A 22,217-nucleotide genomic window follows, 5' to 3' on the forward strand; every position below is an offset into this window, starting at 1 on the left:
AAATTATCATTACTTGGCCAGTTTGAACTTAGACTTCGGTCTAAGTGGTTTAAATGGTGAGCCGTAATAGATGATCGGTCTATCCCATGATATTAATCGAAAAGTATTCCAAATTCGAATTAGACAGTGTGGTATGCTTTTGAATTAGTCAATTCTGTAACACTAAATGCGTTTCTCCCAGAACGCACCAGATCCGATAGGGCTTATCGGAAAAAAAGCGCTATGGTGTTTGTATTTCTTTTCTTTCCTAACATATTCAGATACATAAGGTTTTAGACATTTATCAGTGATTTTGTTCAATTTGACTGGAAAACAACAATCATTATCTAAAAATTTTAGTTTAATGACGCAAATAATAAAATCGTCATTTTATTTAATTAAGTAGTCATTTACTTTAACGTCAAAAGCTGTTATCTTCTGAGAAAGCCCGGTCATTATAGGGAAAACCTTACTGAACATTCTTTGGTTATACCGCCGTTGATGTAAACGTGACAATAATACACACGTACACATGAGCGCATATATATAAATTACAATACATATAGAGACCTCTCAAGAGAGAACGAAGACGAAGAAGAAAAATGGACTGCAGAAAACACAAGCACCAAGGCAACGAAGGAGTATGCCCTTCTTGTTTAAGAGATAAACTCTCTCGCTTACCCAATACGACGACGTCATACTACATCATAAACCGATCGAATTCCTCTTCCACCACCGTCTCGTTTTCTCCCTCGTCGCCGCCGACGGCGGTTAAGGATCACCACCGGAGAGCTGGTTCGATGTCGATATCGTTCGCTGTGAGGGAAGCGTTGAGTGGTAATCTGATGGAAGGGCTGAAGAAAAGCAGATCTATGGCTCATGCTCCGAGGGATTCGTATATCGTTAGTGATTCGAAGAAGAAGAAGACTGGTTTTTGGAAGAAGCTGCTTCATCTGAAAGGGAAAGGCGGTGGTGCCGACGTCGGTGGGTTGGTTACTTCACGGCAACGCGTCTCTTAACTAATCGACCAACTTTTTTTCACTCGAATATTTTCTATTTTGATTGTGTACAGTTAGTTACAGATTAAAAAGTTCTAATGGTGGAAAGTAATGATAAAGCGATTTTTTTCCTGATAGTGTGAAAATTAGAGTTTGGTTTCTTACAATTTCAATTTGGCAAAAAGAAACTTAAAGTTTCATGGGATTCTGATTTCACCTACCAATCCGTGAATTTTGATCATATCATCCTAATGTATTTATTTATTTATATATTTTTGCAATCCACCTAATGACTCATCTCACGTGTTGTTCACAACAGTTATAACTTGTAACAGATGTTGCAAAATCAAAGTTGTTTTCTATTAAATGGGCATATGTTCCTAATAACGGTAAGCATATGAAACCCACTATTCAACTCTAAATGTTTAGGTATGAGCTTTGGTAACATTTCATGTTAGCATTTCATTTACATCAGTGACTTGTAATTTTTCTCTACACTATGGTGAACAAATCTGATGCATCTCCTTTTGCCTTCTCTCACTCGACTTTCACCAATCTCTTTAATCAATTTTCATCGTTAGTCAACTTATTCATCATCATCATCGAGGTAATGTCCGTGTTCTACTGACCGGTTTTTCAGTCTCCGGAATATCTCATCTAATGACTGCGGCATTGATGGATTCATCACTATTGTGCTGGTTACTGTTGTTGTTGATTCTGGACCTTGCCTGAGTGGAAGAAACTTCTTGGTGGCTACATTCTCTTTAAAACTCTGGATTCCTAGTTTCACGTTTCTCCATGTTGAAGCCAAACGAGTAGATGACTCTCCTGATCCTCCTCCTTCGCCATTACTTCGTGCCGAACTGTCTGTTTCGAGTAAAGACACTTTAGCTGAAGCCATGTTCTCCGACTTTGTGACAGGAGATGGCGAGTATCTGTTCTGTTGTTCTCTAATAGCTGCATATTTGTTAGTGATTGCTTCTCTAGCTGATCCGTATCTACGGGAAATATCATCATTTGATGAACTTCCTTTCATTGTGTCATAGCTGGACGACATCTTCATTTCAACTGATGAATGTTCCTGCTACAAAGATAACAAAATATAGTCAGGCTCTGGAACAAGGTCTAAATTGGTTAGAAGTTGACACAAACTTACAGAGAAGTTGCTTCCTTGTTCAATGTCATCAACATCGTTGAAGCTCCTTGCTAGTGGAAGAACAAGCTCGCCGACCTTTTGTCCTTCTTCAAGCCATGTCCGTTCTTAACGATTATATATATTAAAAAAAAAAAGAAACAGGATTCACATAAAACACGAGTTATCAATCATCCATCACTCAATGTAGAAAAAGATGACTATGGTTGTTACCTTTTCTCAAAATCATTAACCCCGAAGGATCAAAACCGTCCATATCGTCGGTCTCTGTTTGAAACTTGAATCTTTTCCAGCTACCAAAGTAACTAAATACGCGATCAAAGAAATTGCTTGCAACTAGCAGTGTGTAGATAACCATTATGAGAGGATATATTTCATTGAACCGTTGTCCAAAGACCGGAACAGCGTCATCGATTCTACCCATTTTCTGCAGAACAGAATGAAAACCACCATTAAAAACGCAGTTATAGCACCGCTCCTTAAGGGAGATTTATAAGTATACCTTCTCAAATATAGTCTCGGAACGAAGTTGAATGAGATTAATAAAATTGTATGATATTGGCGGCGCATATCGAGCAATCATCCTACAGAGATACATATAAAACATCTATAAGCATCAAACTTATTTTTCTTTTATAAGAAGAAAAGTTATCACTTACGAGCAAATCATTAGTAGATTAACAGAACTTGTTTGTCGAGGAGTCAAGGAATAAATCATCAGCATCCCAATTTTGAAGAGTGAATAATATGTACATATGCACATATACACCAAAGGTACAAAAGCAAATGCCTGAAACCAATGATCAGGATTTAAGTGCAAAGTGGAAACAATTTGCTACTGTAAAGCAACAAGAGTACAACGTACCTGCACTAGCAGTTCATCGGATTTGACAAACCTAATAAGGATTGAGAAGAGAGATAAGTCCAATTTACTAAGAAGGAGAGTTGCCTCAGCTAAAAGAATTGCAGCTGACATAATCCCCGTAACTATTGCCAACACCATTTGAATCTGTTTCTTCAGCAGACACCTCCATATGAATTCTGCCAGTAGCAACAATTAGCAAAAGTGTTGTCATGCATTATATTTTAACCAATCAATCCAATAAGAAACTCTTTTCAAGGATGTTTTCAAACGTTTTTTTACTTTCCCAAGTGTGTATTTTTATGAATTTTTCATATTTAAGTAACGCGTTTAGTAAGTTCAGAGAGCGAATGACTGAATGAATACAGAAACGTATAAATGAGCTTACCCAATGTATCAAGAAGATTCCCCATTTTCCCGCTTCGACTTGTTCTGAAGCTCGAGATATATTTCCTGAAAATCAATGCAACAAAGATGTTTAAAGGTAAAGATAAACGACAGAGAGATTAACATATTGTATGAGAGATGAAAAGGCAAAAACTCTAACCATCCAGTTGAATCACGCCGCTCATAGTTCTTCACTGTGTCTTCAAGAACAAGTGCCTCTGTAACATACGTCAGATACTCACTGCAAACAGCCATAGTGACACATGAGTACAAATTTCTAAATAAATGCAGCAGTTACAAAGTCTATAAAACTGAAAGGGTTTTCCTTCTAAATTCTTATATGAGATTAAATCAGGACTATTAGAAATCTCTACATACCTTTTATATCTATAATATTCTTCTTTAGCATTTCGAAGGTGCCGTCTTAATGTTGCCATTGATTTCTCATCTGTATCATAGTCCATATCGTTTTCACCCAATTGACCACCTTGAGGCTTAAATGATGGGTCTTCCCTAAACTGGTATAGAGAATCGTCATCAAAACTAGAAAATCACAACCGTCTCTGTTTAGAACATAAGGATAGGGGGGAAGTTACCATCTTAGCCAGCATAGCATCGATCACATTCATGTATGGTCTCATAGGATCACGCTTGGACATCTGAGTAGAAGTTGCCTGAGCAAGCTAACAAGAAATTGATCATGACGTGATTAAAATTACGATAAGCAAACAACCACGTGTCACGGTTTCTTAAGGGAGCACAGCGTATACTTATTTGGATTGCTAAAACCTTAAGGTGCTTAACTACCCGAAGAGAGAATACTTTGGATACAATTCTGCTAAATGGAATATATCTCCCTAGATCTTGAATAGCACGAGATATGAGGAAGACATGATCGAAGGTGACATACACAACTTTGAAGCAGAGAGGGAAAAAGTTGTTTAAACCAAGTAATACTTACTACAATCGCGTCTGAAAGTTCTTGATGGGCATTATCAAGTTTCACAGCAATTTTGGCAATCTTGTGGGAGAGAACTTTATGGCGGGTGGTCCAGTCTGCATTCCTCCACAGCGTCTTAGGGATTTCGCTCAAGCCAAAGCCAAGAAGAAATGCACCAGTGACCAGCCCAAAGGTATTTGAGCAAGCCATAGCATAACCAAGAATGCTCCCTTTCCTGTCAACATACAAGAAAGCCACGTCACATACATCCACGAACTAATGCAACTGCCATATACTGCTAAATAATGAGCGACTGAGTAGCAACTCTAAGCAATCTCTACGAGAATAGCTGATGAATAGTCTGGAGAGATACGAAAGCCAAGAAAGCCACGTGACAACACATACTTCCATGAATTGCTAAATAAGGCGAGACTAAGCAGCAACACTAAGCATTTTCTAAGAGAAGAGCTATTGGAGGGATACGAAGCCAATATATAAACAGATTCGATCATGAAGGGGCAGTTTACCAGTTCCTGTGCATCATGATGAGAAGGATAAGACCGAGAAGACCAATGAATCCGAGAACTAGATAGAAAACTAAGTTGACATGCACGCTAGTCTTCAGTCTCTCTGCGACGGTAAAGTCTCCAGCATCTTCGAAACCCTGAATAAGGGGCACCACAGCCCTGCATAGAGGAAGCATAGATTAATATATGACGCAGATAAATGATACACCCTAGTAGCTACAAAACAATGACGATGGGTTGTTAGGGATGCAGTACTACCAACAAGGACAGATCTACATCAGAACCATATGAAACACGTAAAGATAAAATTTATTTGATCATAAATGGGATACATCCTCTCACGCTGAAAAAATGGATTAGATCAAAGGGAAGGAATTTGAGGAGTTCATACCAGGTGAGAAGAAAGGTACTCCAGTATGACCAACTCCACAAGAAGGAAATGGCACCATTCTCAGGATGATTAGGTGGCAGAGACAGTGTCTGCAAATAACAAATAACAAAAAAGAAGACGAATGATTCCATAATCTGAGTGAGTCTTTCAGTTACAAATATGCCTACATTCTTCAGCTAAATCTCAAACCTATCGTAACCTCTTATCGATTTCTATTCCAAATCAAACAACACGACTCTTCGCATTATATAATCCAGATGTAAAGCTTTCTGCTCGTAAACTAACAATTCGATCGTAATCGCAGTGAAAAGGAGATAAGCAAATGTTTACCGTCCAAATGTCGGCAGGAGCGAGGATGATGACGGAGACGGAGCAGAACCAGGTGTATCCGACGGTGACGAGAACGTACCGAGGAATCTCAGGTCCGGCGAAGTAACGGAGCGTGAATACAACTAATCCTAGGGTTAGAGGCAACAAGATCAAGTAGAATACCCACATCTCTCTGTGTACGATCGATTACGCCTTTCTCAGCTAGAGATCGCCCGACTCGTTTCTGTAGACGTACGCGTGAAAGAAACGCGCCGTTGAGGAGAAGGTCGTCCTTTTTTCGTTTTTCAGTTTTCTTTTCTTTAGTGGTTCGGTTCGGTGAAAACCCTCTACTATTTGATTGATTTAATCGCAGGTAATTAATTTCAACAAAAGTTAGGCCCGTAGAAAGGAACTGGGGTAACCTAGGAAAGCATTATCTTTGATATTGGTAACTCGCCAACTGGGCCTAATACACCTACACCCAATATTGTTTGTGAATTCGTTATGGCCCCATGCAATCTATATGAAATATAACGGGGTTTTATTAAACTCTATCCGGTCGGTTCCAAAACAAATGCACTTTAGAATGGATTACTTCGAAAGTATATCACCTTATCTTATTCAGATTTGAACACTTTTTAATTAGTTTTAAAGAAAAAACTAATCGTCTGGTTTTACGGAGCGCTCTCCTTGGTTAGTGTCTTCGGCTTTCTTATCTTCATTACGTCTAGAGTTCTCGAGGTTCTGGTATATGTTCTCTGCATCTCCTCCTTTCGGTCAATGAGCTTCAAGTCAGTGGAGAGAACAAGCTCAATGAGATCGTCATGAACCAGCTACTCCGGTAATGTCACGAGAAGTAACCGACAACCAAGTAAACGAGGTGAACGCCACCTTTCTTGTGGATAACATTAACGGTTGAGAACGGGGATTGCAGAATGCATCGGGGTGGTGGTTGAGCGAAACTAGCTGTTTTCTTGTTTGAATTAAGATCGTTTTGTTCGAAATGAGTTTGTAATCAAAACTTGAATTCTCGTGTTCTCGGGTGGTTGAAATAAATATATATATTTTTTAAATAAATAAATAAATAAAACAATTGTTTGAATCGCATGGACCGAAACCTATATCCAAACTAACAAAACAATAATAACGTAGTCTATATATATATATATAAAGTTGGTTTTTTCCCTTCTTCTGACAAGTGGCACGGAGCTTTTGCGACACGTGTCATCCATGTATTTTTTTTTACATTTTAGGTCCTTATTCTTTTAGATTAGTGTAATTTGGTCAAATCCTTTCTAATTATGCAATATCTAATCATTTTCGCACTAACTATTATCGTCTGAAGTTTGATAATCTATTTTATTGTTTGCTAAAATTCAATATGAATAAATAAATAAATAAAATAATTGAAATAAATTTTACATATTTAATTTATTCATAACTAAAAATAACATATTTTTTGTTATTTTACTATTTTTTACCATTTTCTATTATTTAATTTACAAATTATATATATTTATTTAACTATTGAAAATATAAAATGACCAAACTAATAAAAAGAAATTAGAGTGTAATACATAATCTAAACATAAAACTTCCGCAATCACAAAGAAAAAAGAAAAATACCATAGTTATACTAACTCAATAAAAGTTTGGAGCTGAAAAAAGACCAGCAAAGAAGACTAATCTATCTCATCTTACCATAGAATGTCTTGGTTAGAACAAGCAGATGTCAGAAAAAGGTAAAAAGATAAAATATGAGATAAAGCAATCCCCAGAACACAAAGGATCGCGATCAAGCACCAGAGCAAAAAACCAAAAAAACGGGTCAGAGAAAGAATAATTATCGGAATAACAAAATCACCACAAAACAAAAAGACGCATGTCTAAAGCACCAGAAGCACAAGCACCAGTTAATAGATAAGAACCACCTCACAAACTAAACAAGTACATACAAGGCGCCCATGACAGCGAAGAACCACAAAACTCTGAATAGAAGAAACCAAAGCTCCAAAAGAGCAGCTCCGCACACCTACACCAAGGGATGCATGAGAAGAATATAAAGAACCCGAGTGTGGGAGAATGGAAGCCAACCACTGAGAAACCAAAGCTTAAGCTTGAGACCATAAACAACCTTTCAAGCGCACAAAGCATACACAGAGAAAAACACTATCCAAACCTCGAGTAGCAAATATTGCAAAATGGAGAGCCACCAGAGACGTGATCAGCGATGAAAGGTGCAACGAGATGAGAGAACAAAGAGATAAAAAGAGACAAAATGAAATCAACGAACCGTGGATCCATCCTCGAGTTATGAAAAAAGAACATAGAAGTCAGATCACCAAAAACCAGATCTTGAGAACCAAGACGAGCAGAGACTATCGATGGCAAACCAACAACAAGGAAAACAACATCAATGACAACTAAACTCTGACCCAACCCAATGAGATGTAGTTTCTAACCTTAGCCAAAATCGAAAGAAAAAAACGACAAATATTGACTGAAATAACATACAACGCCGTAAGAAACAACTACACAACATGGAACTAATATGCCTGATCTATAACAAATAACATATAATCTCAAAGAAAAAGAAGGTGAGCAAAACAAGAGCACAGAGGTGAGTCTTTTCCCAGTGATGGTGAGAAGCACTGCACACCGGAGAGGTAAACGAAATACATAGATGGTGACGGCTCAAGGTCAAAATATGGGAGAAAGTGCAAAAAGCATCTAAAAGAGTAATGTTCAAAAATGTGAAAAACTAAAATACAATTTTGACGCTGTTATTCTTAGAATCAACAAATTCTTAAAGACAAAGTTATTGAAATTCAATAATTTTACATCAGAAACTCATTTTACCACTAACAAGTAGTATTATACATACAACAACACATTATTAAAAAGACAAACACATAATATATTAACTTATTAGCTACTACTACATAACATAAAAAACATCAAATAATGATGTTCACAATAAATACTGACTACATAATCACATCTTCCAAAAATCATATTTAACAACAATAAAACAATATTCCGCGCGAAGGGTGGACACCCTCCTAGTTTCAAATAAAAATCGGCAAATTTACGCTGAATCTCAAGAGATTACCGCCATATTATCATCGCTTGGTTTTCATTCCCCAATACCATTAATCTGAATAAGAATGTTATTAAACCGAAGGTTTATGGATTTAATTTGTATTTGTTTCTATCTATAATATACGCGTGAAGGTATTTGACATGATTCACGTTTGTCAAACGTGTTTCCAGGTCAGCTAATCTACTGATTGATGTTCGATAAATTGCATTTATTCAGTTTCTTCTGGGAGGTCAACATCCATATTTCAAAAAATATTGTCTAATTCGTAGTTGACAAGAATCCCATACCCACTTAGAAGCTTAGATAATACTCCGTTTACTAAAGCATATTAGGGCAGGATGGTTTTTAGTTGGTTTTAGTGGGTTTTTAAGAGGGGGGAGCCCACAGGAAGTAAAAAACAGGTGGCAGAAAGACCAGAATAAAAATAGTTGTTTGCACTGTTTACGGATTTCACCGACACGTGACGGTCCGCGATTGGTTGATTTTTAAATTTTTTTTAATTCAGACAAAAATATTAAAAAATTCATTTGGATTTCAGCGTTAATCATGGTCTTATAGATTCGATTGGTTTTTTAATCTTTGGATGGTCTAAGATTACCAATTAAAAGTTTAATTTATTGCATCGGCCGTCCTTCCTGTCCATCCATATCCCTTACCCTTAGCCAGATCCAACGATAGATTTTGGTCTCGTAAATTGATAGAGCCGACAAGATCTCGACACGTGAGAACTCGCCAACCGGTTCACGTGTATAACCCTCTCATGCCTTGCAGCCAGAAATAATCATATACCGCCGAGCCCACCTTTGCTTTTATTTGTTTTTCTTCTCTGTTTCTGGCGCTAAAAATTTTTGTTTTCCAAGAGGTTTAAGTCACTGATTTAAAATATATAATGACTCGTGTACGACCCATAATTCAGAAGGCATCAAATTAACGAAGACGGACGACATAAGTGAGCTCAAAACTGATCCACGTGGAACTAAAACCGTACTGAATAAGAGAAAGATAAACCGACTCAATGTAGTATTCATGAATAAATGAAAAAAGGATTCAAAGTTTATATGTGTTACTAGTTCGAATTTTTTTATATCCAATTGAACTAAGTTGGATTCAATCGAATTATTACATTCAATTTTATTTTAATGGATCCAACACTCTCTTTAGACTTCAGTTGCAAATATTAACTAGTTATAAATGTATCAGTACAATCAATTAAACAAATACTTTTACCACCACAAGTAGCAGTTAGGAACTTAGGATGGGAGTTTACCCCGTTTAGTAAAGACTTTACCTTCTAATAATGGTTTCTTAAGTTCTTTTAATAAGTTTCTTAAGTATTTTAATTGTTGTTAATCTATGGGCTCACCCACGTTTTATTTATGTGGTAAGTAAATGTTAGCAATAAAAAAAGAATGAGCATAAACTGTATGAATAATGCCTGTTGTCAAGACTAGAAGGGAAAAAATTATACATATATTAAGCTAGCGTTCGTACTTCTCATTCTAAAGATTCCAAGATAAAGAGTGAGAGAGAGAGAGAGATAGCTATGTTATCGTCGGCGGTAGAGTTCTCGGCGGAGCAAGCGAGTTGCGGCGAAGATGGTAACGGCGGAGAGACAAACAAGAACGGCGATCTTGATCATTTTATTTTACGAACCTCCTCCGAACCAAAAGTTCCGACGACAAGTTTTCTCTCTACGGATACTTTCCTTAGAGCAGCAACGTTACTCAAGGACCAGGTGATGCCACATACTGCTAGGTTTAGCTAGAGTCCTATCCTATGGACCGTACGTTGGCTCGTATATATTTACCGGTCGATGTATGTATGTGTAGGTTGTGGAGGCTACGTGGAAAGGCGGTGTTCCGGATCCGGGTCTGGTGTTAGATCCGACCGTGTACACAGGACTACTCGGCACAGCTTTCACTTGCTTGAAGTCGTACGAGGTCACGAGGAACCATCAAGATCTGCTAACTTGCGCCGATATAATCGACACGTGTGCCGACGTTGCACGCGCCACAACCAGGTGAGAACATCTTAGATATCATATTCCACAAAAAAATATTCTGAAAACAAAATTTCATTAGTATTATTACAAAAAATGTCGCTTTTCAGACAATTATTAACCATAACACAGTCATGAATAATATGTAAAATTGCAATTTGTGGAATAATATCTACACACCCAAATGAATAGGTCGTTTTCTAATAGATTTTTGGATTGATTATGATCATGAATAGGCACGTGACGTTTTTATGTGGAAGAGGAGGAGTGTATGCGCTTGGTGCAATCGTAGCCAGTTACAGTGGGGACCAATCAAAGCTTGACCTCTTTCTCGGTCTTTTTCTTGAGGTACCTGTCTTTTCACTTGTAACTACTTCAGGTTTTAGTTTCACCACATTCAGACAAAAGTAGATTAAGTATACATATCTCATGTTACAATAATGTGATAATAATGTTCTGTTTTATAGACTAACATTGGTATACACTTGATAGTTTTGTTCTGTTTAATAAACTGACATTGATCTAAACTTTTACGTGATAACTAGATACAATACAATAAACAATATGTTTTGTCATGGTGATTATGTTTTTATAAAATTGTTTAGCTAGCAGAAGAAAGAGAGTTACCAGCAGGACCAGAAGAAGGAGGATTTGGGATGTCATATGACCTTCTGTATGGAAGAGCGGGTTTCCTTTGGGCTGCTTTGCTCCTAAACCGATATCTCGGTGAAGGCACTGTTCCTGATCATCTCTTATTGCCTATTGTCGAAGCCATCTTATCAGGTGGACGAGTTGGCGCAGCAGATCATCAAGCTTGCCCTTTGTTATACAGGCAACTGATTTGTATCTTTTAAGTTCATTTGTTTCAAGAATGTCAAGAGCATAAACTTATCTTTCTTTTTGATTGTTTGTGGTTTATAGGTTCCACGGGACACGGTTTTGGGGTGCGGCGAATGGATTAGCTGGAATCTTGCACGTCTTGTTACACTTCCCATTATCAGATGAGGATGTGAAGGATGTGCAAGGGACGTTGAGGTACATGATGAGCAATAGGTTTCCAAACAGCGGAAACTATCCGTGCAGCGAAGGGAATCCAAGAGATAAGCTGGTCCAGTGGGCTCATGGTGCAACCGGCATGGCCATCACGTTGGCTAAAGCATCACAGGTGTTTCCAAAGGAGAGGGATTTTCGTGAAGCGGCCATTGAAGCTGGAGAAGTAGTGTGGAAGAGTGGCTTGGTGAAGAAGGTAGGTTTAGCGGATGGAGTTGCTGGCAACGCCTATGCTTTCTTGTCGCTTTATAGGTTAACAGGAGATGTTGTGTACGAAGAGAGAGCAAAAGCGTTCGCGAGTTACTTGTGTCATGACGCGAGAGAGCTTGTGAGTACGACAATGGGAGAAGCAGAACATGACTACTCGCTGTTCCGGGGACTAGCTGGACCGGCATGTCTCTGGTTCGATCTTGTGTCGCCAGTAGATTCTAAGTTCCCTGGTTATGAGATATAATTCAGTACCAGGTCTAGTTTAAGATAAAATGTTGGTTCAGTTATCGAAAGTGCATCTTCAATGAATGTATGATCAACCAAAAACTCAAGTCTTTTTAAAGTAATACAATGGTGGCAATAATACAATGATCAAACGGTGTTGATAGTATCAGTAAGACAACGGAGAATGCAACCGAGACCAGCTCTCTCAGTGAGTTTCTCGTGAATCTTCAAACACTGATCGCATGTAGGTCGGTCCCCAGTGGAAAGGCCTCTGTACAAGTACCTGTTCCACACCATTCAAGCAAACTCAAACATTAACACTTGCTCTTCAAGAGCTAAAGCTAAATTGTAACATTCCCTCAGCGGACAGAGATTGCAATAACAAAACCTAACCATGTTATACAACACGACCAACTTTTCATTTTCATACAAACAAAGATTGCATTGACACGAAACCTAAACCAATGTTATATAATTTTTTGCTCTAGCCTTAACTAATCTCCAATGAAATTCAGACAAGAAATAAGAGGCAAGGGGGGATTTACTTCATGAGAATGTCGTAATACTCAACGTCAAGAGCATTCAGCATTCCTTCAATATCCTTTATCGCCATTAAAGCTCTGTGCACAACTATCCAATTAGCCGACTGCAAATTGAAAGCAACAATTTATAATCATCATTCTTTTGGTTATGAACACACAAACTATTAGAGAGAGAGAGAGAGAGAGATGCAGAGGAAACAGAGACCTTGCAACGCTCATCGAGAGTTTTAGGAGGTGAACCTTCAAGAGCCGTTTTCAGAGCTTCAACGGGCTTGTACCTGCACAAACGAAGTTAACTATTTGTTAAAGGTCATCTGACAAAGAAAGAAAGGAACTGAAAGGTAAAGGTGAATACTGTTTGAGTAAGCTTTCGATCTTGCTAGATTTGGTTTCGATCCTAGCGATGATTGCCTCTGCATTATCAGCCTCAACAAATCCACCTGCTCCTGCCATTGGATCTCTCTCTCTCCACCAAATTGATCTAAAACCACAATCAATTCTTCATTCAAATTATAATCAGCAATCCAGAAAATTCGGGATCAAAGCTTAAAGTTCCGACTAGGAGATTCGAAGCTTACCTGGAGGGATCAAAGCGAATCAATCAAAGCGTTTCTGACGAGTTCAAAATCTTTAGCGGTGATGTTTTGGGTGATCGATGATGTAATTGTAGATAAATATAAGGGGTCGAATCGAAATTAATAACAAGGTTGTAATTGGGCCTATAGGCCCATTAGGATATAATAAATAGGCTTAGATACGATACTTACGTGTCGCTATCCAAATCGGTTTAAAAGTGCCCTAAGCGTTTCTTTTTAGACCCAAAAGAAAGCAAAGAAAAAGAACAAAGCAAACGTCGCGACGGAGAGCGATGGAGGAAGAGGAGCACGAGGTTTACGGGGGAGAGATTCCCGACGTCGGAGAGATGGACGGTGACATGGAGGCTCCTAATCCTGATATGGAGATGGCTGCTGCCGACGAGGATGCTGCTAAGGTCTGCTGCTATTCTTCCCTCTCTCTGTCTTACTGTTTTGGGAAGTGATGATCGATTGATTTGTAATCGCGTGTATGTTACTAGGAGTTGGATGAGATGAAGAAACGATTGAAGGAGATGGAGGATGAAGCTGCTGCTCTTCGTGAGATGCAGGCCAAGGTTGAGAAGGAGATGGGAGCTCAAGGTTTAACTCTCTTTGATTTCCTTTTCTGTAACATCTGCGAGCTAAGATATGGCTTCTTCACTTCAATTGTTGTTTCTTTTTTTTGAATTTTCCAATTGCAGATCCTGCTACTCTAGCAGCAAATCAAGCAGGCAAGGAGGAGGTTGATGCTCGGTCTGTTTTTGTTGGCAATGTAAGAATGCTTATGTTTCTGTTTTCTCTTTCTTCTTATTCGCTGCTGGTTGATTTCATAGTTTTAGTTCTCACTGGTTTAGTGTGCATTCACCTAGAGTATGAGTTGTGCGTAGATGAATGGCTTTTAATATTGGATGTTACAAGTATTATAGTTCTACAATGTGGTTATGTTCTCTTCCTGTTGTATTCTCTACATGACTTGCTATCAAATCTAGTGGTTGAATTTACCATCAATTTTAGTGTAATGCTACATCTTTGGTGTATGGCATACACTGGATATCTGTTTAGTGACCAGTCTAGATTAGACTAAAATTATTAATGGTAAAGTCATGAGAGTGTAGAATATATCTTTCAATTTATTTGTTTCATACCTCACCCTTTTGATCTGTTCCCTCTGTTCACAATTTAGGATGTCTGTTGTTTTGTTTTCTTTTTCGTTGAGTTTGATTTCTTATGACTTTTCTCACTGCAGTCGCAGGCTTGTTCTCATAGCTGAAGTTCTTATCAGCTTTGGGTTTTCTGATAGTTTTAGGGGGGGGGGGGATTTTTTGTATTAAAAAGATCAGCTCTGTTCTCTTGTCGAACATGATTAAAAAAAATCTGAAAAAAACAAAAGAGAAAAAAAAAAATATACGTTTTAGAGCCCAAAAAAAAATTGAAAAGGAAAAAAGTCATGGGTTGAGAAAGAAAGGGAATGTGGAGAGAGGGAAATAGTTGAGTGGTGTAGATTGCAATCCTTCCACTAGGAGAATAGGAGACAGCTCTTGAAGAGCTGAACCGAGATGCCGGAGGCTTTCCTATGTGACCCGCAGAGATTTGGTGAGAATCTGCTGTTTGGTGAATGGTGCTAACAAATTATGAAAGATTGTCATAAAGTTTATGCTTGGTACTCAGCGTAAGGGATCTTTTCGTCTTAATGGCCACTCAAGTATACTAAATTTTCCACTCTGCTTTGCCTCGAAAAAAAATAAAGTTTCTTTCTTAGGCTTAAAAAATTTGGAGTTGATTTAACTGTGACAAGTTCACTAAGTTCTTGTTCATGTTTGCACATGTGAAAAGAATGAAAGGTAGAGGGCGTGTGTTTGATGAAGGATGGTCAACAATCAATGTCTTTGCTTGTTGTTCTTGTTTCTCTGAACTTGCTAATCTGATGGATTGATCTCTGTGTTCCTCATAGGTTATGCTTGTTGGCCGTGTACTATAACTGCATATTTTCGCTATGCAGGTTGATTACGCTTGTACACCTGAAGAAGTGCAGCAACATTTCCAATCATGCGGGACTGTCCATAGGGTGACAATTCTGACAGACAAGTTCGGGCAGCCAAAGGGATTTGCTTATGTCGAGTTTGTGGAAGTTGATGCTATACAAGAGGCTCTACAACTGAATGAATCAGAGTTACATGGTCGTCAACTAAAGGTACATTACACAAAAGCTTATTCCTAACTACTAATATAAAGACCCAAAAACACAATTATCTGGCTTAATTTTTTCTTGTAGGTGCTGCCTAAGAGAACAAACGTTCCTGGATTGAAACAGCACCGTGGTAGACGATTCAACCCGTACATGGGCTACCGGTTCCGCAGACCTTTCATGTCTCCGTATATGTATTCTCCATATGGATATGGGTATGTTCGTTTAACACACATTGTGGTCACAGCTTCTCTTGAAATCGTTCTTAATCGTTTTTCCCCTTCTAAATCTGTGTATGCAGGAAAGCGCCTAGGTTCAGAAGGCCAATGCGTTACATGCCATACCAATAAAAAAAGCTTTTCATTGGCTTAAAAACAAAGAGCGGATTCGTAATATATGGGCTTATGTCCATCGTTTGTTAAGCTTTCTCTGTGACTTGTTCTCTCCTGTTTTTTATAACTTGGCTCGTAAACATTTTAAGAATCTTGACTGGTATTTATAAGTTTCATATCGTTTGATATGAATCATATATATGAGTATAAATTATGGCCATGTGTTACATAATGGCTTTCGTGTTAAGTATTAGCCACACTACAATATGTGAAATGAAAGTGTTGACGAATAGAAAAAAGGTCAACTCCACTGTTAGTGAAAATTAGGTAGATTGTCTTCGGCGTATTCCAAGACCTCGCTATCATGCGCCGAGTAAAAGTTGTTAACGAGGAGGAGATATTAGAGTCATCGCCATTTCTTGCAGCGATCCCAGTTTGAGTGAGTGTCAGTTGTTGGAGATCTTAAAAAGACGATAATGTCCTTATCGCTTCCTTCTCGATACGCTTTCTTCTCCGGCTCGACTCCCGTCCGCAGCAGCAACCTCTGCTTCTCCGTCGCCGCTGTACGGACTCCTCACCGGAATACTAAACTGTTACCTCAACCTATCCTCCTCCGCCACGTCATCACCTCTCCTCGGTCGAATCACGAGAGCGTGCGGGATTGCAGAGCTCAGGCGTCTTCTTCACTCGGATCATACGAAGAAGACGCCGACTCCGATGGTGGTTTCGATTTTAGCAGCTTCGTTTCTTTCGCGGAGGCGGTTTGTATTCTGTCTTCCGCCGTGATTTCGGTGGTTCTCGCGGTGAATTACGCGGTGGTTGGTGAGATTGGGAAGAAGGTTTTATCTTTGGGTTTTGTCGGATTGTTATGTTCGGTCGCGTCTGGTTCGTGGCTTAGACGACGGCAATGGATGAGGATTTGCAAAGGAACGAGGGAAGGCGACGGGACGGATTTGATTCGACGGCTGGAGAAGCTTGAAGAGGATTTGAAAACCTCGACCAACATTGTAAGAGTTCTCTCTAGGCATCTGGAGAAACTGGGGATCCGGTTTCGGGTCACCCGGAAAGCTCTCAAGGAACCCGTTTCTGAGGTAAAGCTCCGATCTTGTTCTAGTGCTTTGGATTAAGAGTTTGGACCCTTGGAAGATGGGCTTTAGTAGCTTTACACAATCTCTATGTAGTATTCCCATAATCTGACTGATCAATGTAGCTGTTTTTTTTTTTTTTTTTTTTGAATGAATGTTAAAGCCTTTATACATCAAGAGCATACTTTATGCTAGAATTTGCTCTAGCTACCCTCCCAAAATGAACTGAAAGCCTATTTACATTCTAGTATAAAACAAATATTGCATCAACCTCTCCATACCCTTTGTCCCTCTTCTACTCATCAAAGTGATCTTATTTCGAATCCCTTTATCAATGTAGCTGTTGTTGTACATAAAGTTTACTTCTTTAAGTGTTTGTATGTATCTCAAAGTGTTTGGTCTGTTTTTTGGGAACAAAGACTGCAGCTTTGGCCCAAAAGAATTCTGAGGCTACAAGAGTGATAGCTGCGCAACAAGAGATTTTAGAGAAGGAGCTTGGCGAAATTCAGAAGGTTCTGCTCGCTATGCAGGTATATAGATTCTCGGTTATAACTGTTTTTGCTTGTTATGTCAGAATGCAGAAGGTTGTCTTTTACGTTTCTGCCTGGCTTGAATTGAAGACGACCATACGAGTTTCGTTTGAGCTTATGAATGCTGGTTGCCTTGCTTTATAGGATCAACAGCGAAAGCAACTTGAGCTTATCCTTACTATTGCAAAGAACGGGAAGCTGTTTGAGAGCACTAATAGTAGCAAGAAAGCGCATAATGAAGAGAAAGATAAGACAGCAGAAGAACCCTCAACATCCAAAAAGATACTCTATCAGTAAACCAGAGGTAATACAAACACACAAGAACTGGCGAATGACACTGTGAGGCTTTTGCCTGGAGAAGTTGTTCTCGAAGCCAGGAGAGCGAGAACGAACACCCGAAAATGGATCAACTCACTGTGGTTTCGTTGATGTATTGTCATCATTTTTTTGGATTTGTGTATTCCACTTGCTTCTGAATTCAAAATTTCTTGTAATAGAGAGTTCTTGATGATGGTCGACTTGAAACGGTTTCAGATATATTCGACCCAGTCGTGTAATTATCAGCAAGTGCATTGCGTGTTCGAGAACAACCTTGGATAAAATAAGATGGGGAGATTCTACCAAAGGGGCGGTGGCGCAGTTGGCTAGCGCGTAGGTCTCATAGCTATTGAGTGATCCTGAGGTCGAGAGTTCGAGCCTCTCTCGCCCCAAAGTTTTTTTTTTCTTTTTTTTTATTGGGCTTGCAAAACAAGCCGCCCACATGTTTAATCTAAATCCTATTCGTTAATAACATTCAAAGCATCATGATGACCAATTATTTATTTTTATTAATATAATAATCACGCAGGAAAAGCAGTTCCTGAAGCAACCAATGTCGGGGCTTCTTGGTCTCTCTTTGACCAGCCATTGTGAATGTCATAATGGCCATTTGCGTAAAAGAAAGACTTTTCAGTACAAAACAAATAAATGAAGTAACGCAAAAGAGTTTTACTTTAGTTTCTCTTCAAAGTAAGAGTGGAAGTGAAATCATCTTTCGTGGTGGAATTATTCTTTTTTGGATTATCTTCTCTGCTACAAGTTTCTTCTTTGGAACTCAGCTGTTGTTCTTTCTTTTTGGCCTTCACAAATCTGAGTTTTAATCGTGAATAAGTGTAATTTCTCCGACCAAAATTGGTCCTTTTATCTTCTGGGCAGCTATATAAAGGTTCGTTTTTTAGAAGCTGTAACAACCCGAAGCTCTAATACTCGGAATAATGTGATTGTTGAATTTTCGAATTTTACGGTTGAATTTAGAAAGTAACTAATCCTTTGTGATTCAGATTCTTGTATATGGCGAATCCAACATCTTGAAATTTGCTACTTCTTAGAAAGATGGCTCTGCCTTTTACGATAACTGCTTTGGCGCTTGCCTGTTTATGGTCATCTGTGTCACCTGATGATCAAGGTAAATTTCGCTTCTAAAACTGTCTTATTATGTAAATAGTATGAATTTTTGGTTTCTATTGTTGCAATTTCGTTTTTAGGGGAGGCTTTATTTGCTCTGAGGAGCTCCTTACGTGCATCTCCTCAACAGCTAAGCGACTGGAACCTGAACCAAGTAGATCCTTGTACTTGGTCTCAAGTTATTTGTGATGAACAGAAGCATGTTACTTCTCTGTATGTTTCCATAACAGTATAACACTAACCACAATTACTCAACGCTTTGTTTAATTAATGGCTTGAGAGATTATTAACCTTTTTTGTTATATGATTTGCAGAACCTTGTCTGACATGAACTTCTCCTCGGGAACTTTATCTTCAGGAATAGGAATCTTGAAAACTCTCAAAACTCTGTAAGTATGCCCTACTTGGGTTAGAACTATATCTGAAAACTGTTACATTTGTTTTGTTAAATGAGGATTCTTTTTGTGCTCATAAGTACATTGAAGGGAAATGGAATTACTGGTGAAATACCAGAATCTATTGGGAATCTTTCTAGCTTGACAAGCTTGGATTTAGAGGATAATCAACTCTCTGGTCCCATACCACCCACGCTCGGTAATCTCAGTAACATACAGTTCCTGTAAGTGTCTTGAAACTTGTCTTGGCTCAAAGAGTTAAAGATTATGTTTTTATTCTTCTGTTTGGCTTAACTAACCAGGACTCTGAGTAGGAACAACCTAAATGGAACTGTCCCTGATTCATTCACTGGCCTTTCAAAACTGATAAATATGTGAGTGTTCTTTTCCGTTCTCTGTCTTGTCTTCTTCAGTATTCCTTAAAGCTATTGCTTTTGAACTACGTTATGCAGTTTGCTCGACTCAAACAATCTCAGCGGTGAGATTCCTCAGAGTTTATTCGACATTCCAAAATACAAGTACGTATGATACACTTGCAGTTTCCATTTATCTTACCTCTATAATCTGATTTGTGTGTGTGTTTTAAACACTTAATAGTTTCACAGCAAACAACTTGACTTGTGGTGGCATTTACCCTCACCCTTGCGTAACCGAGTCCAACCCTTCAGGTGAAACTACAATAATCTGCTTATGCTTTACTTGCATAGATACCAAGTAAGGAGAGTTTGTGTTTGCTCTGATTAGGTGATTCAAGCAATTCAAAAACCGGAATCATCGCTGGAGTTGTTAGCGGGAGCACAGTGATTCTCCTTGGATTCTTCTTGTTTTTCTTCTGCAAGGACAAGCATAAAGGATATAGACGTGAGGTGTTTGTAGATGTTGCAGGTTTGTGAACAATCTTTACTTTTTACTAGAAGCCTTAAAAACGTTTTGTCTAGGCCTGCGGTTATTAAGCGAACCAAACCTAAAAAGTTTGGTTTTCGGTTCAGTTCATTAGAATAGAAGGTTTGGTTCAGTTCGGCAACTAAATAAAATTTGGTTTTCCCTTAGGTAATCTGTTAGTTTGGTTTTCTAAAAAGCAATACTAATCTTAACCAAATTAACCAGAACTGAATTAACCAAAATTATACAATTCTTTTTGAATTTTATTCAATCTACCAACAATTTAACCGAACTAACTAAAAACTTCGGTATAAAATTCTGAAACCGAACTAACAAAAAATCGAACCGATTTTGTCTTTTTACCTTTTGTTGAAACTTTGAGTTCAGGTGAAGTAGACAGAAGGATTGCGTTTGGACAGTTGAGAAGATTTTCATGGAGAGAGCTTCAACTGGCGACAGATGAGTTCAGTGAACAGAACGTTCTTGGACAAGGAGGCTTTGGAAAAGTATACAAAGGAGTGCTTTTGGATGGCACCAAAGTTGCAGTGAAGAGATTAACTGACTTTGAAAGACCAGGAGGAGACGAAGCTTTCCAGAGAGAAGTTGAAATGATAAGTGTAGCTGTTCATAGGAACCTGCTTCGCCTTATAGGCTTTTGCACAACACAGACCGAACGACTCTTGGTGTATCCCTTCATGCAGAATCTAAGTGTTGCATATCGCTTAAGAGGTAATAAGAAAGCCAACTTTACTCTCTTGGTTTAGGAGGTTCCAACTTTTTGTCATGGTTTCTAAAAATCGGTCTAGGCGGCAAATCGAAATCGGTTTTAGCCGAAACTATTTTCTTAATATCCGATTTATACGATTCACATCGATTTAAATCAGTTTACACCGTTCTAAGTCGTTTAAATTAGTCTAAAACTGTTAAATTAATTAATAATGTTAGTATAAATTTACAAATTTGTTTTGTATATCTAACTTTGATAATTCATCAAAACAATTTTATAATTAAATCCAAAAACTAAAATATTTTAAATAAATGTAAGATATATATAAAATAAATTAATAATAATTCGTTAAATTAATAATTTCTTGAACATTGCTTTTTGTGGTTATATGCAGAGATTAAACGAGGGGAACCAGTTCTGGATTGGTTCAGGAGGAAACAGATTGCTCTAGGTGCAGCACGAGGACTGGAGTATCTTCATGAACATTGCAACCCTAAGATCATTCATAGAGACGTGAAGGCTGCTAATGTGTTACTAGATGAAGATTTTGAAGCAGTGGTTGGGGACTTTGGTTTAGCTAAGTTGGTAGATGTTAGAAGGACTAATGTGACCACTCAGGTCCGTGGAACAATGGGTCATATTGCACCTGAATGTATATCCACTGGGAAATCATCAGAGAAAACGGATGTTTTCGGGTATGGAATCATGCTTCTTGAGCTTGTAACTGGACAAAGAGCCATTGATTTCTCGCGGTTGGAGGAAGAAGATGATGTCTTGTTGCTAGATCATGTAAGCAATGTTTGAAACTGAGATCATTTTTTATTTTTTTGCTTCTTCTCAAGAGAGTAATAAGCAATCTTTTTGGTTTTCAGGTGAAGAAGTTGGAAAGAGAAAAGAGACTGGGAGATATTGTAGATAAGAAGCTTGAAGAGGATTACATAGAGGAAGAAGTAGAGATGATGATACAAGTTGCCTTGTTGTGCACACAAGCAGCGCCAGAAGAAAGACCAGCTATGTCTGAAGTTGTGAGGATGCTTGAAGGAGAAGGGCTTGCAGAGAGATGGGAAGAATGGCAGAATCTTGAAGTGACAAGACAAGAAGAGTTTCAGAGGCTGCAGAGGAGATTTGATTGGGGTGAAGATTCGATTAATAATCAAGACGCCATTGAATTATCTGGTGGAAGATAGAAAATATACTTTTGATTTTCAAAGGTGACACTCTTGTGATTCAAACTGTAAAGTAGACGAAGATTGATTTTTTAAACATCAGTGAAGTTTACATATAGAATGTTCGTATGAAGAATATAAACAACATGTATGAGTTATATAATACAACAAGACCACATGTACATTCTAAGACATTAGCACACATCATGAAGTAACGTACAG

The 22,217-nt window shown here is 38.3% G+C and overlaps 7 protein-coding genes and 1 non-coding gene across 11 annotated transcripts; 6 read left to right on the forward strand and 2 right to left on the reverse strand.

Annotated features, from left to right (window-relative positions):
• The first annotated feature begins 434 nt into the window (after positions 1–434).
• Positions 435–1,112, forward strand: LOC106332659. Its single transcript, XM_013771137.1, has one exon. The coding sequence runs from the start codon at positions 582–584 to the stop codon at positions 996–998; it is 417 nt and encodes a 138-aa protein (XP_013626591.1). The 5' UTR covers positions 435–581; the 3' UTR covers positions 999–1,112.
• A 231-nt stretch (positions 1,113–1,343) lies between these two features.
• Positions 1,344–5,867, reverse strand: LOC106328278 (LMBR1 domain-containing protein 2 homolog A-like). 3 transcript variants are annotated; one of them, XM_013766692.1, is made up of 14 exons: positions 5,568–5,866; positions 5,238–5,326; positions 4,847–5,005; positions 4,341–4,554; positions 3,976–4,053; positions 3,758–3,897; positions 3,540–3,620; positions 3,381–3,445; positions 2,996–3,171; positions 2,790–2,920; positions 2,633–2,714; positions 2,344–2,557; positions 2,134–2,237; positions 1,344–2,061 (listed from the first exon to the last, which is right to left on the reverse strand). In XM_013766692.1, the coding sequence occupies exons 1-14, from the start codon at positions 5,733–5,735 to the stop codon at positions 1,564–1,566; spliced, it is 2,199 nt and encodes a 732-aa protein (XP_013622146.1). In that variant the 5' UTR covers positions 5,736–5,866; the 3' UTR covers positions 1,344–1,563. The 3 variants fall into 3 exon arrangements, with proteins under 3 accessions (XP_013622146.1, XP_013622144.1, XP_013622145.1); XM_013766690.1 differs by having other exon boundaries at positions 1,345–2,061; positions 3,976–4,062; XM_013766691.1 differs by having other exon boundaries at positions 1,564–2,058; positions 3,976–4,062; positions 5,568–5,867.
• A 4,264-nt stretch (positions 5,868–10,131) lies between these two features.
• LOC106328115 (lanC-like protein GCL1) lies at positions 10,132–12,277 on the forward strand. The gene is made up of 5 exons (XM_013766487.1): positions 10,132–10,384; positions 10,479–10,669; positions 10,885–10,996; positions 11,254–11,480; positions 11,570–12,277. The coding sequence occupies exons 1-5, from the start codon at positions 10,193–10,195 to the stop codon at positions 12,150–12,152; spliced, it is 1,305 nt and encodes a 434-aa protein (XP_013621941.1). The 5' UTR covers positions 10,132–10,192; the 3' UTR covers positions 12,153–12,277.
• On the reverse strand, positions 12,220–13,342 carry LOC106328116 (actin-related protein 2/3 complex subunit 5A). Of its 2 annotated transcripts, none has more exons than XM_013766489.1 (5): positions 13,254–13,342; positions 13,031–13,156; positions 12,881–12,953; positions 12,679–12,779; positions 12,220–12,416 (listed from the first exon to the last, which is right to left on the reverse strand). In XM_013766489.1, exons 2-5 carry the CDS (start codon positions 13,126–13,128, stop codon positions 12,281–12,283), a joined length of 408 nt encoding a protein of 135 aa, XP_013621943.1. In that variant the 5' UTR covers positions 13,129–13,156; positions 13,254–13,342; the 3' UTR covers positions 12,220–12,280. The 2 variants fall into 2 exon arrangements, with proteins under 2 accessions (XP_013621943.1, XP_013621942.1); XM_013766488.1 differs by having other exon boundaries at positions 13,031–13,174; positions 13,254–13,330.
• A 122-nt stretch (positions 13,343–13,464) lies between these two features.
• Positions 13,465–15,987, forward strand: LOC106334901 (polyadenylate-binding protein 2). Its single transcript, XM_013773285.1, has 6 exons — positions 13,465–13,666; positions 13,751–13,850; positions 13,952–14,022; positions 15,250–15,441; positions 15,523–15,650; positions 15,737–15,987. The coding sequence occupies exons 1-6, from the start codon at positions 13,544–13,546 to the stop codon at positions 15,783–15,785; spliced, it is 663 nt and encodes a 220-aa protein (XP_013628739.1). The 5' UTR covers positions 13,465–13,543; the 3' UTR covers positions 15,786–15,987.
• Positions 15,988–16,123: 136 nt separating this feature from the next.
• LOC106334899 lies at positions 16,124–17,893 on the forward strand. Its single transcript, XM_013773283.1, has 3 exons — positions 16,124–16,858; positions 17,272–17,382; positions 17,527–17,893. The coding sequence occupies exons 1-3, from the start codon at positions 16,244–16,246 to the stop codon at positions 17,677–17,679; spliced, it is 879 nt and encodes a 292-aa protein (XP_013628737.1). The 5' UTR covers positions 16,124–16,243; the 3' UTR covers positions 17,680–17,893.
• A 114-nt stretch (positions 17,894–18,007) lies between these two features.
• On the forward strand, positions 18,008–18,092 carry TRNAM-CAU. Its single transcript is given in 2 exon segments — positions 18,008–18,045; positions 18,057–18,092. It is a non-coding gene; the product is annotated as a tRNA-Met (tRNA).
• Positions 18,093–18,341: 249 nt separating this feature from the next.
• Positions 18,342–22,111, forward strand: LOC106334898 (probable LRR receptor-like serine/threonine-protein kinase At5g65240). Its single transcript, XM_013773282.1, has 12 exons — positions 18,342–18,586; positions 18,702–18,826; positions 18,906–19,038; positions 19,140–19,214; positions 19,301–19,444; positions 19,523–19,594; positions 19,673–19,738; positions 19,818–19,888; positions 19,965–20,105; positions 20,490–20,831; positions 21,224–21,618; positions 21,702–22,111. Exons 2-12 carry the CDS (start codon positions 18,754–18,756, stop codon positions 22,014–22,016), a joined length of 1,827 nt encoding a protein of 608 aa, XP_013628736.1. The 5' UTR covers positions 18,342–18,586; positions 18,702–18,753; the 3' UTR covers positions 22,017–22,111.
• Positions 22,112–22,217: the final 106 nt, after the last annotated feature.

The sequence above is a fragment of the Brassica oleracea genome, chromosome C3 (genome assembly GCF_000695525.1).
Source record: "Brassica oleracea var. oleracea cultivar TO1000 chromosome C3, BOL, whole genome shotgun sequence".
NCBI lineage: Eukaryota > Viridiplantae > Streptophyta > Magnoliopsida > Brassicales > Brassicaceae > Brassica > Brassica oleracea.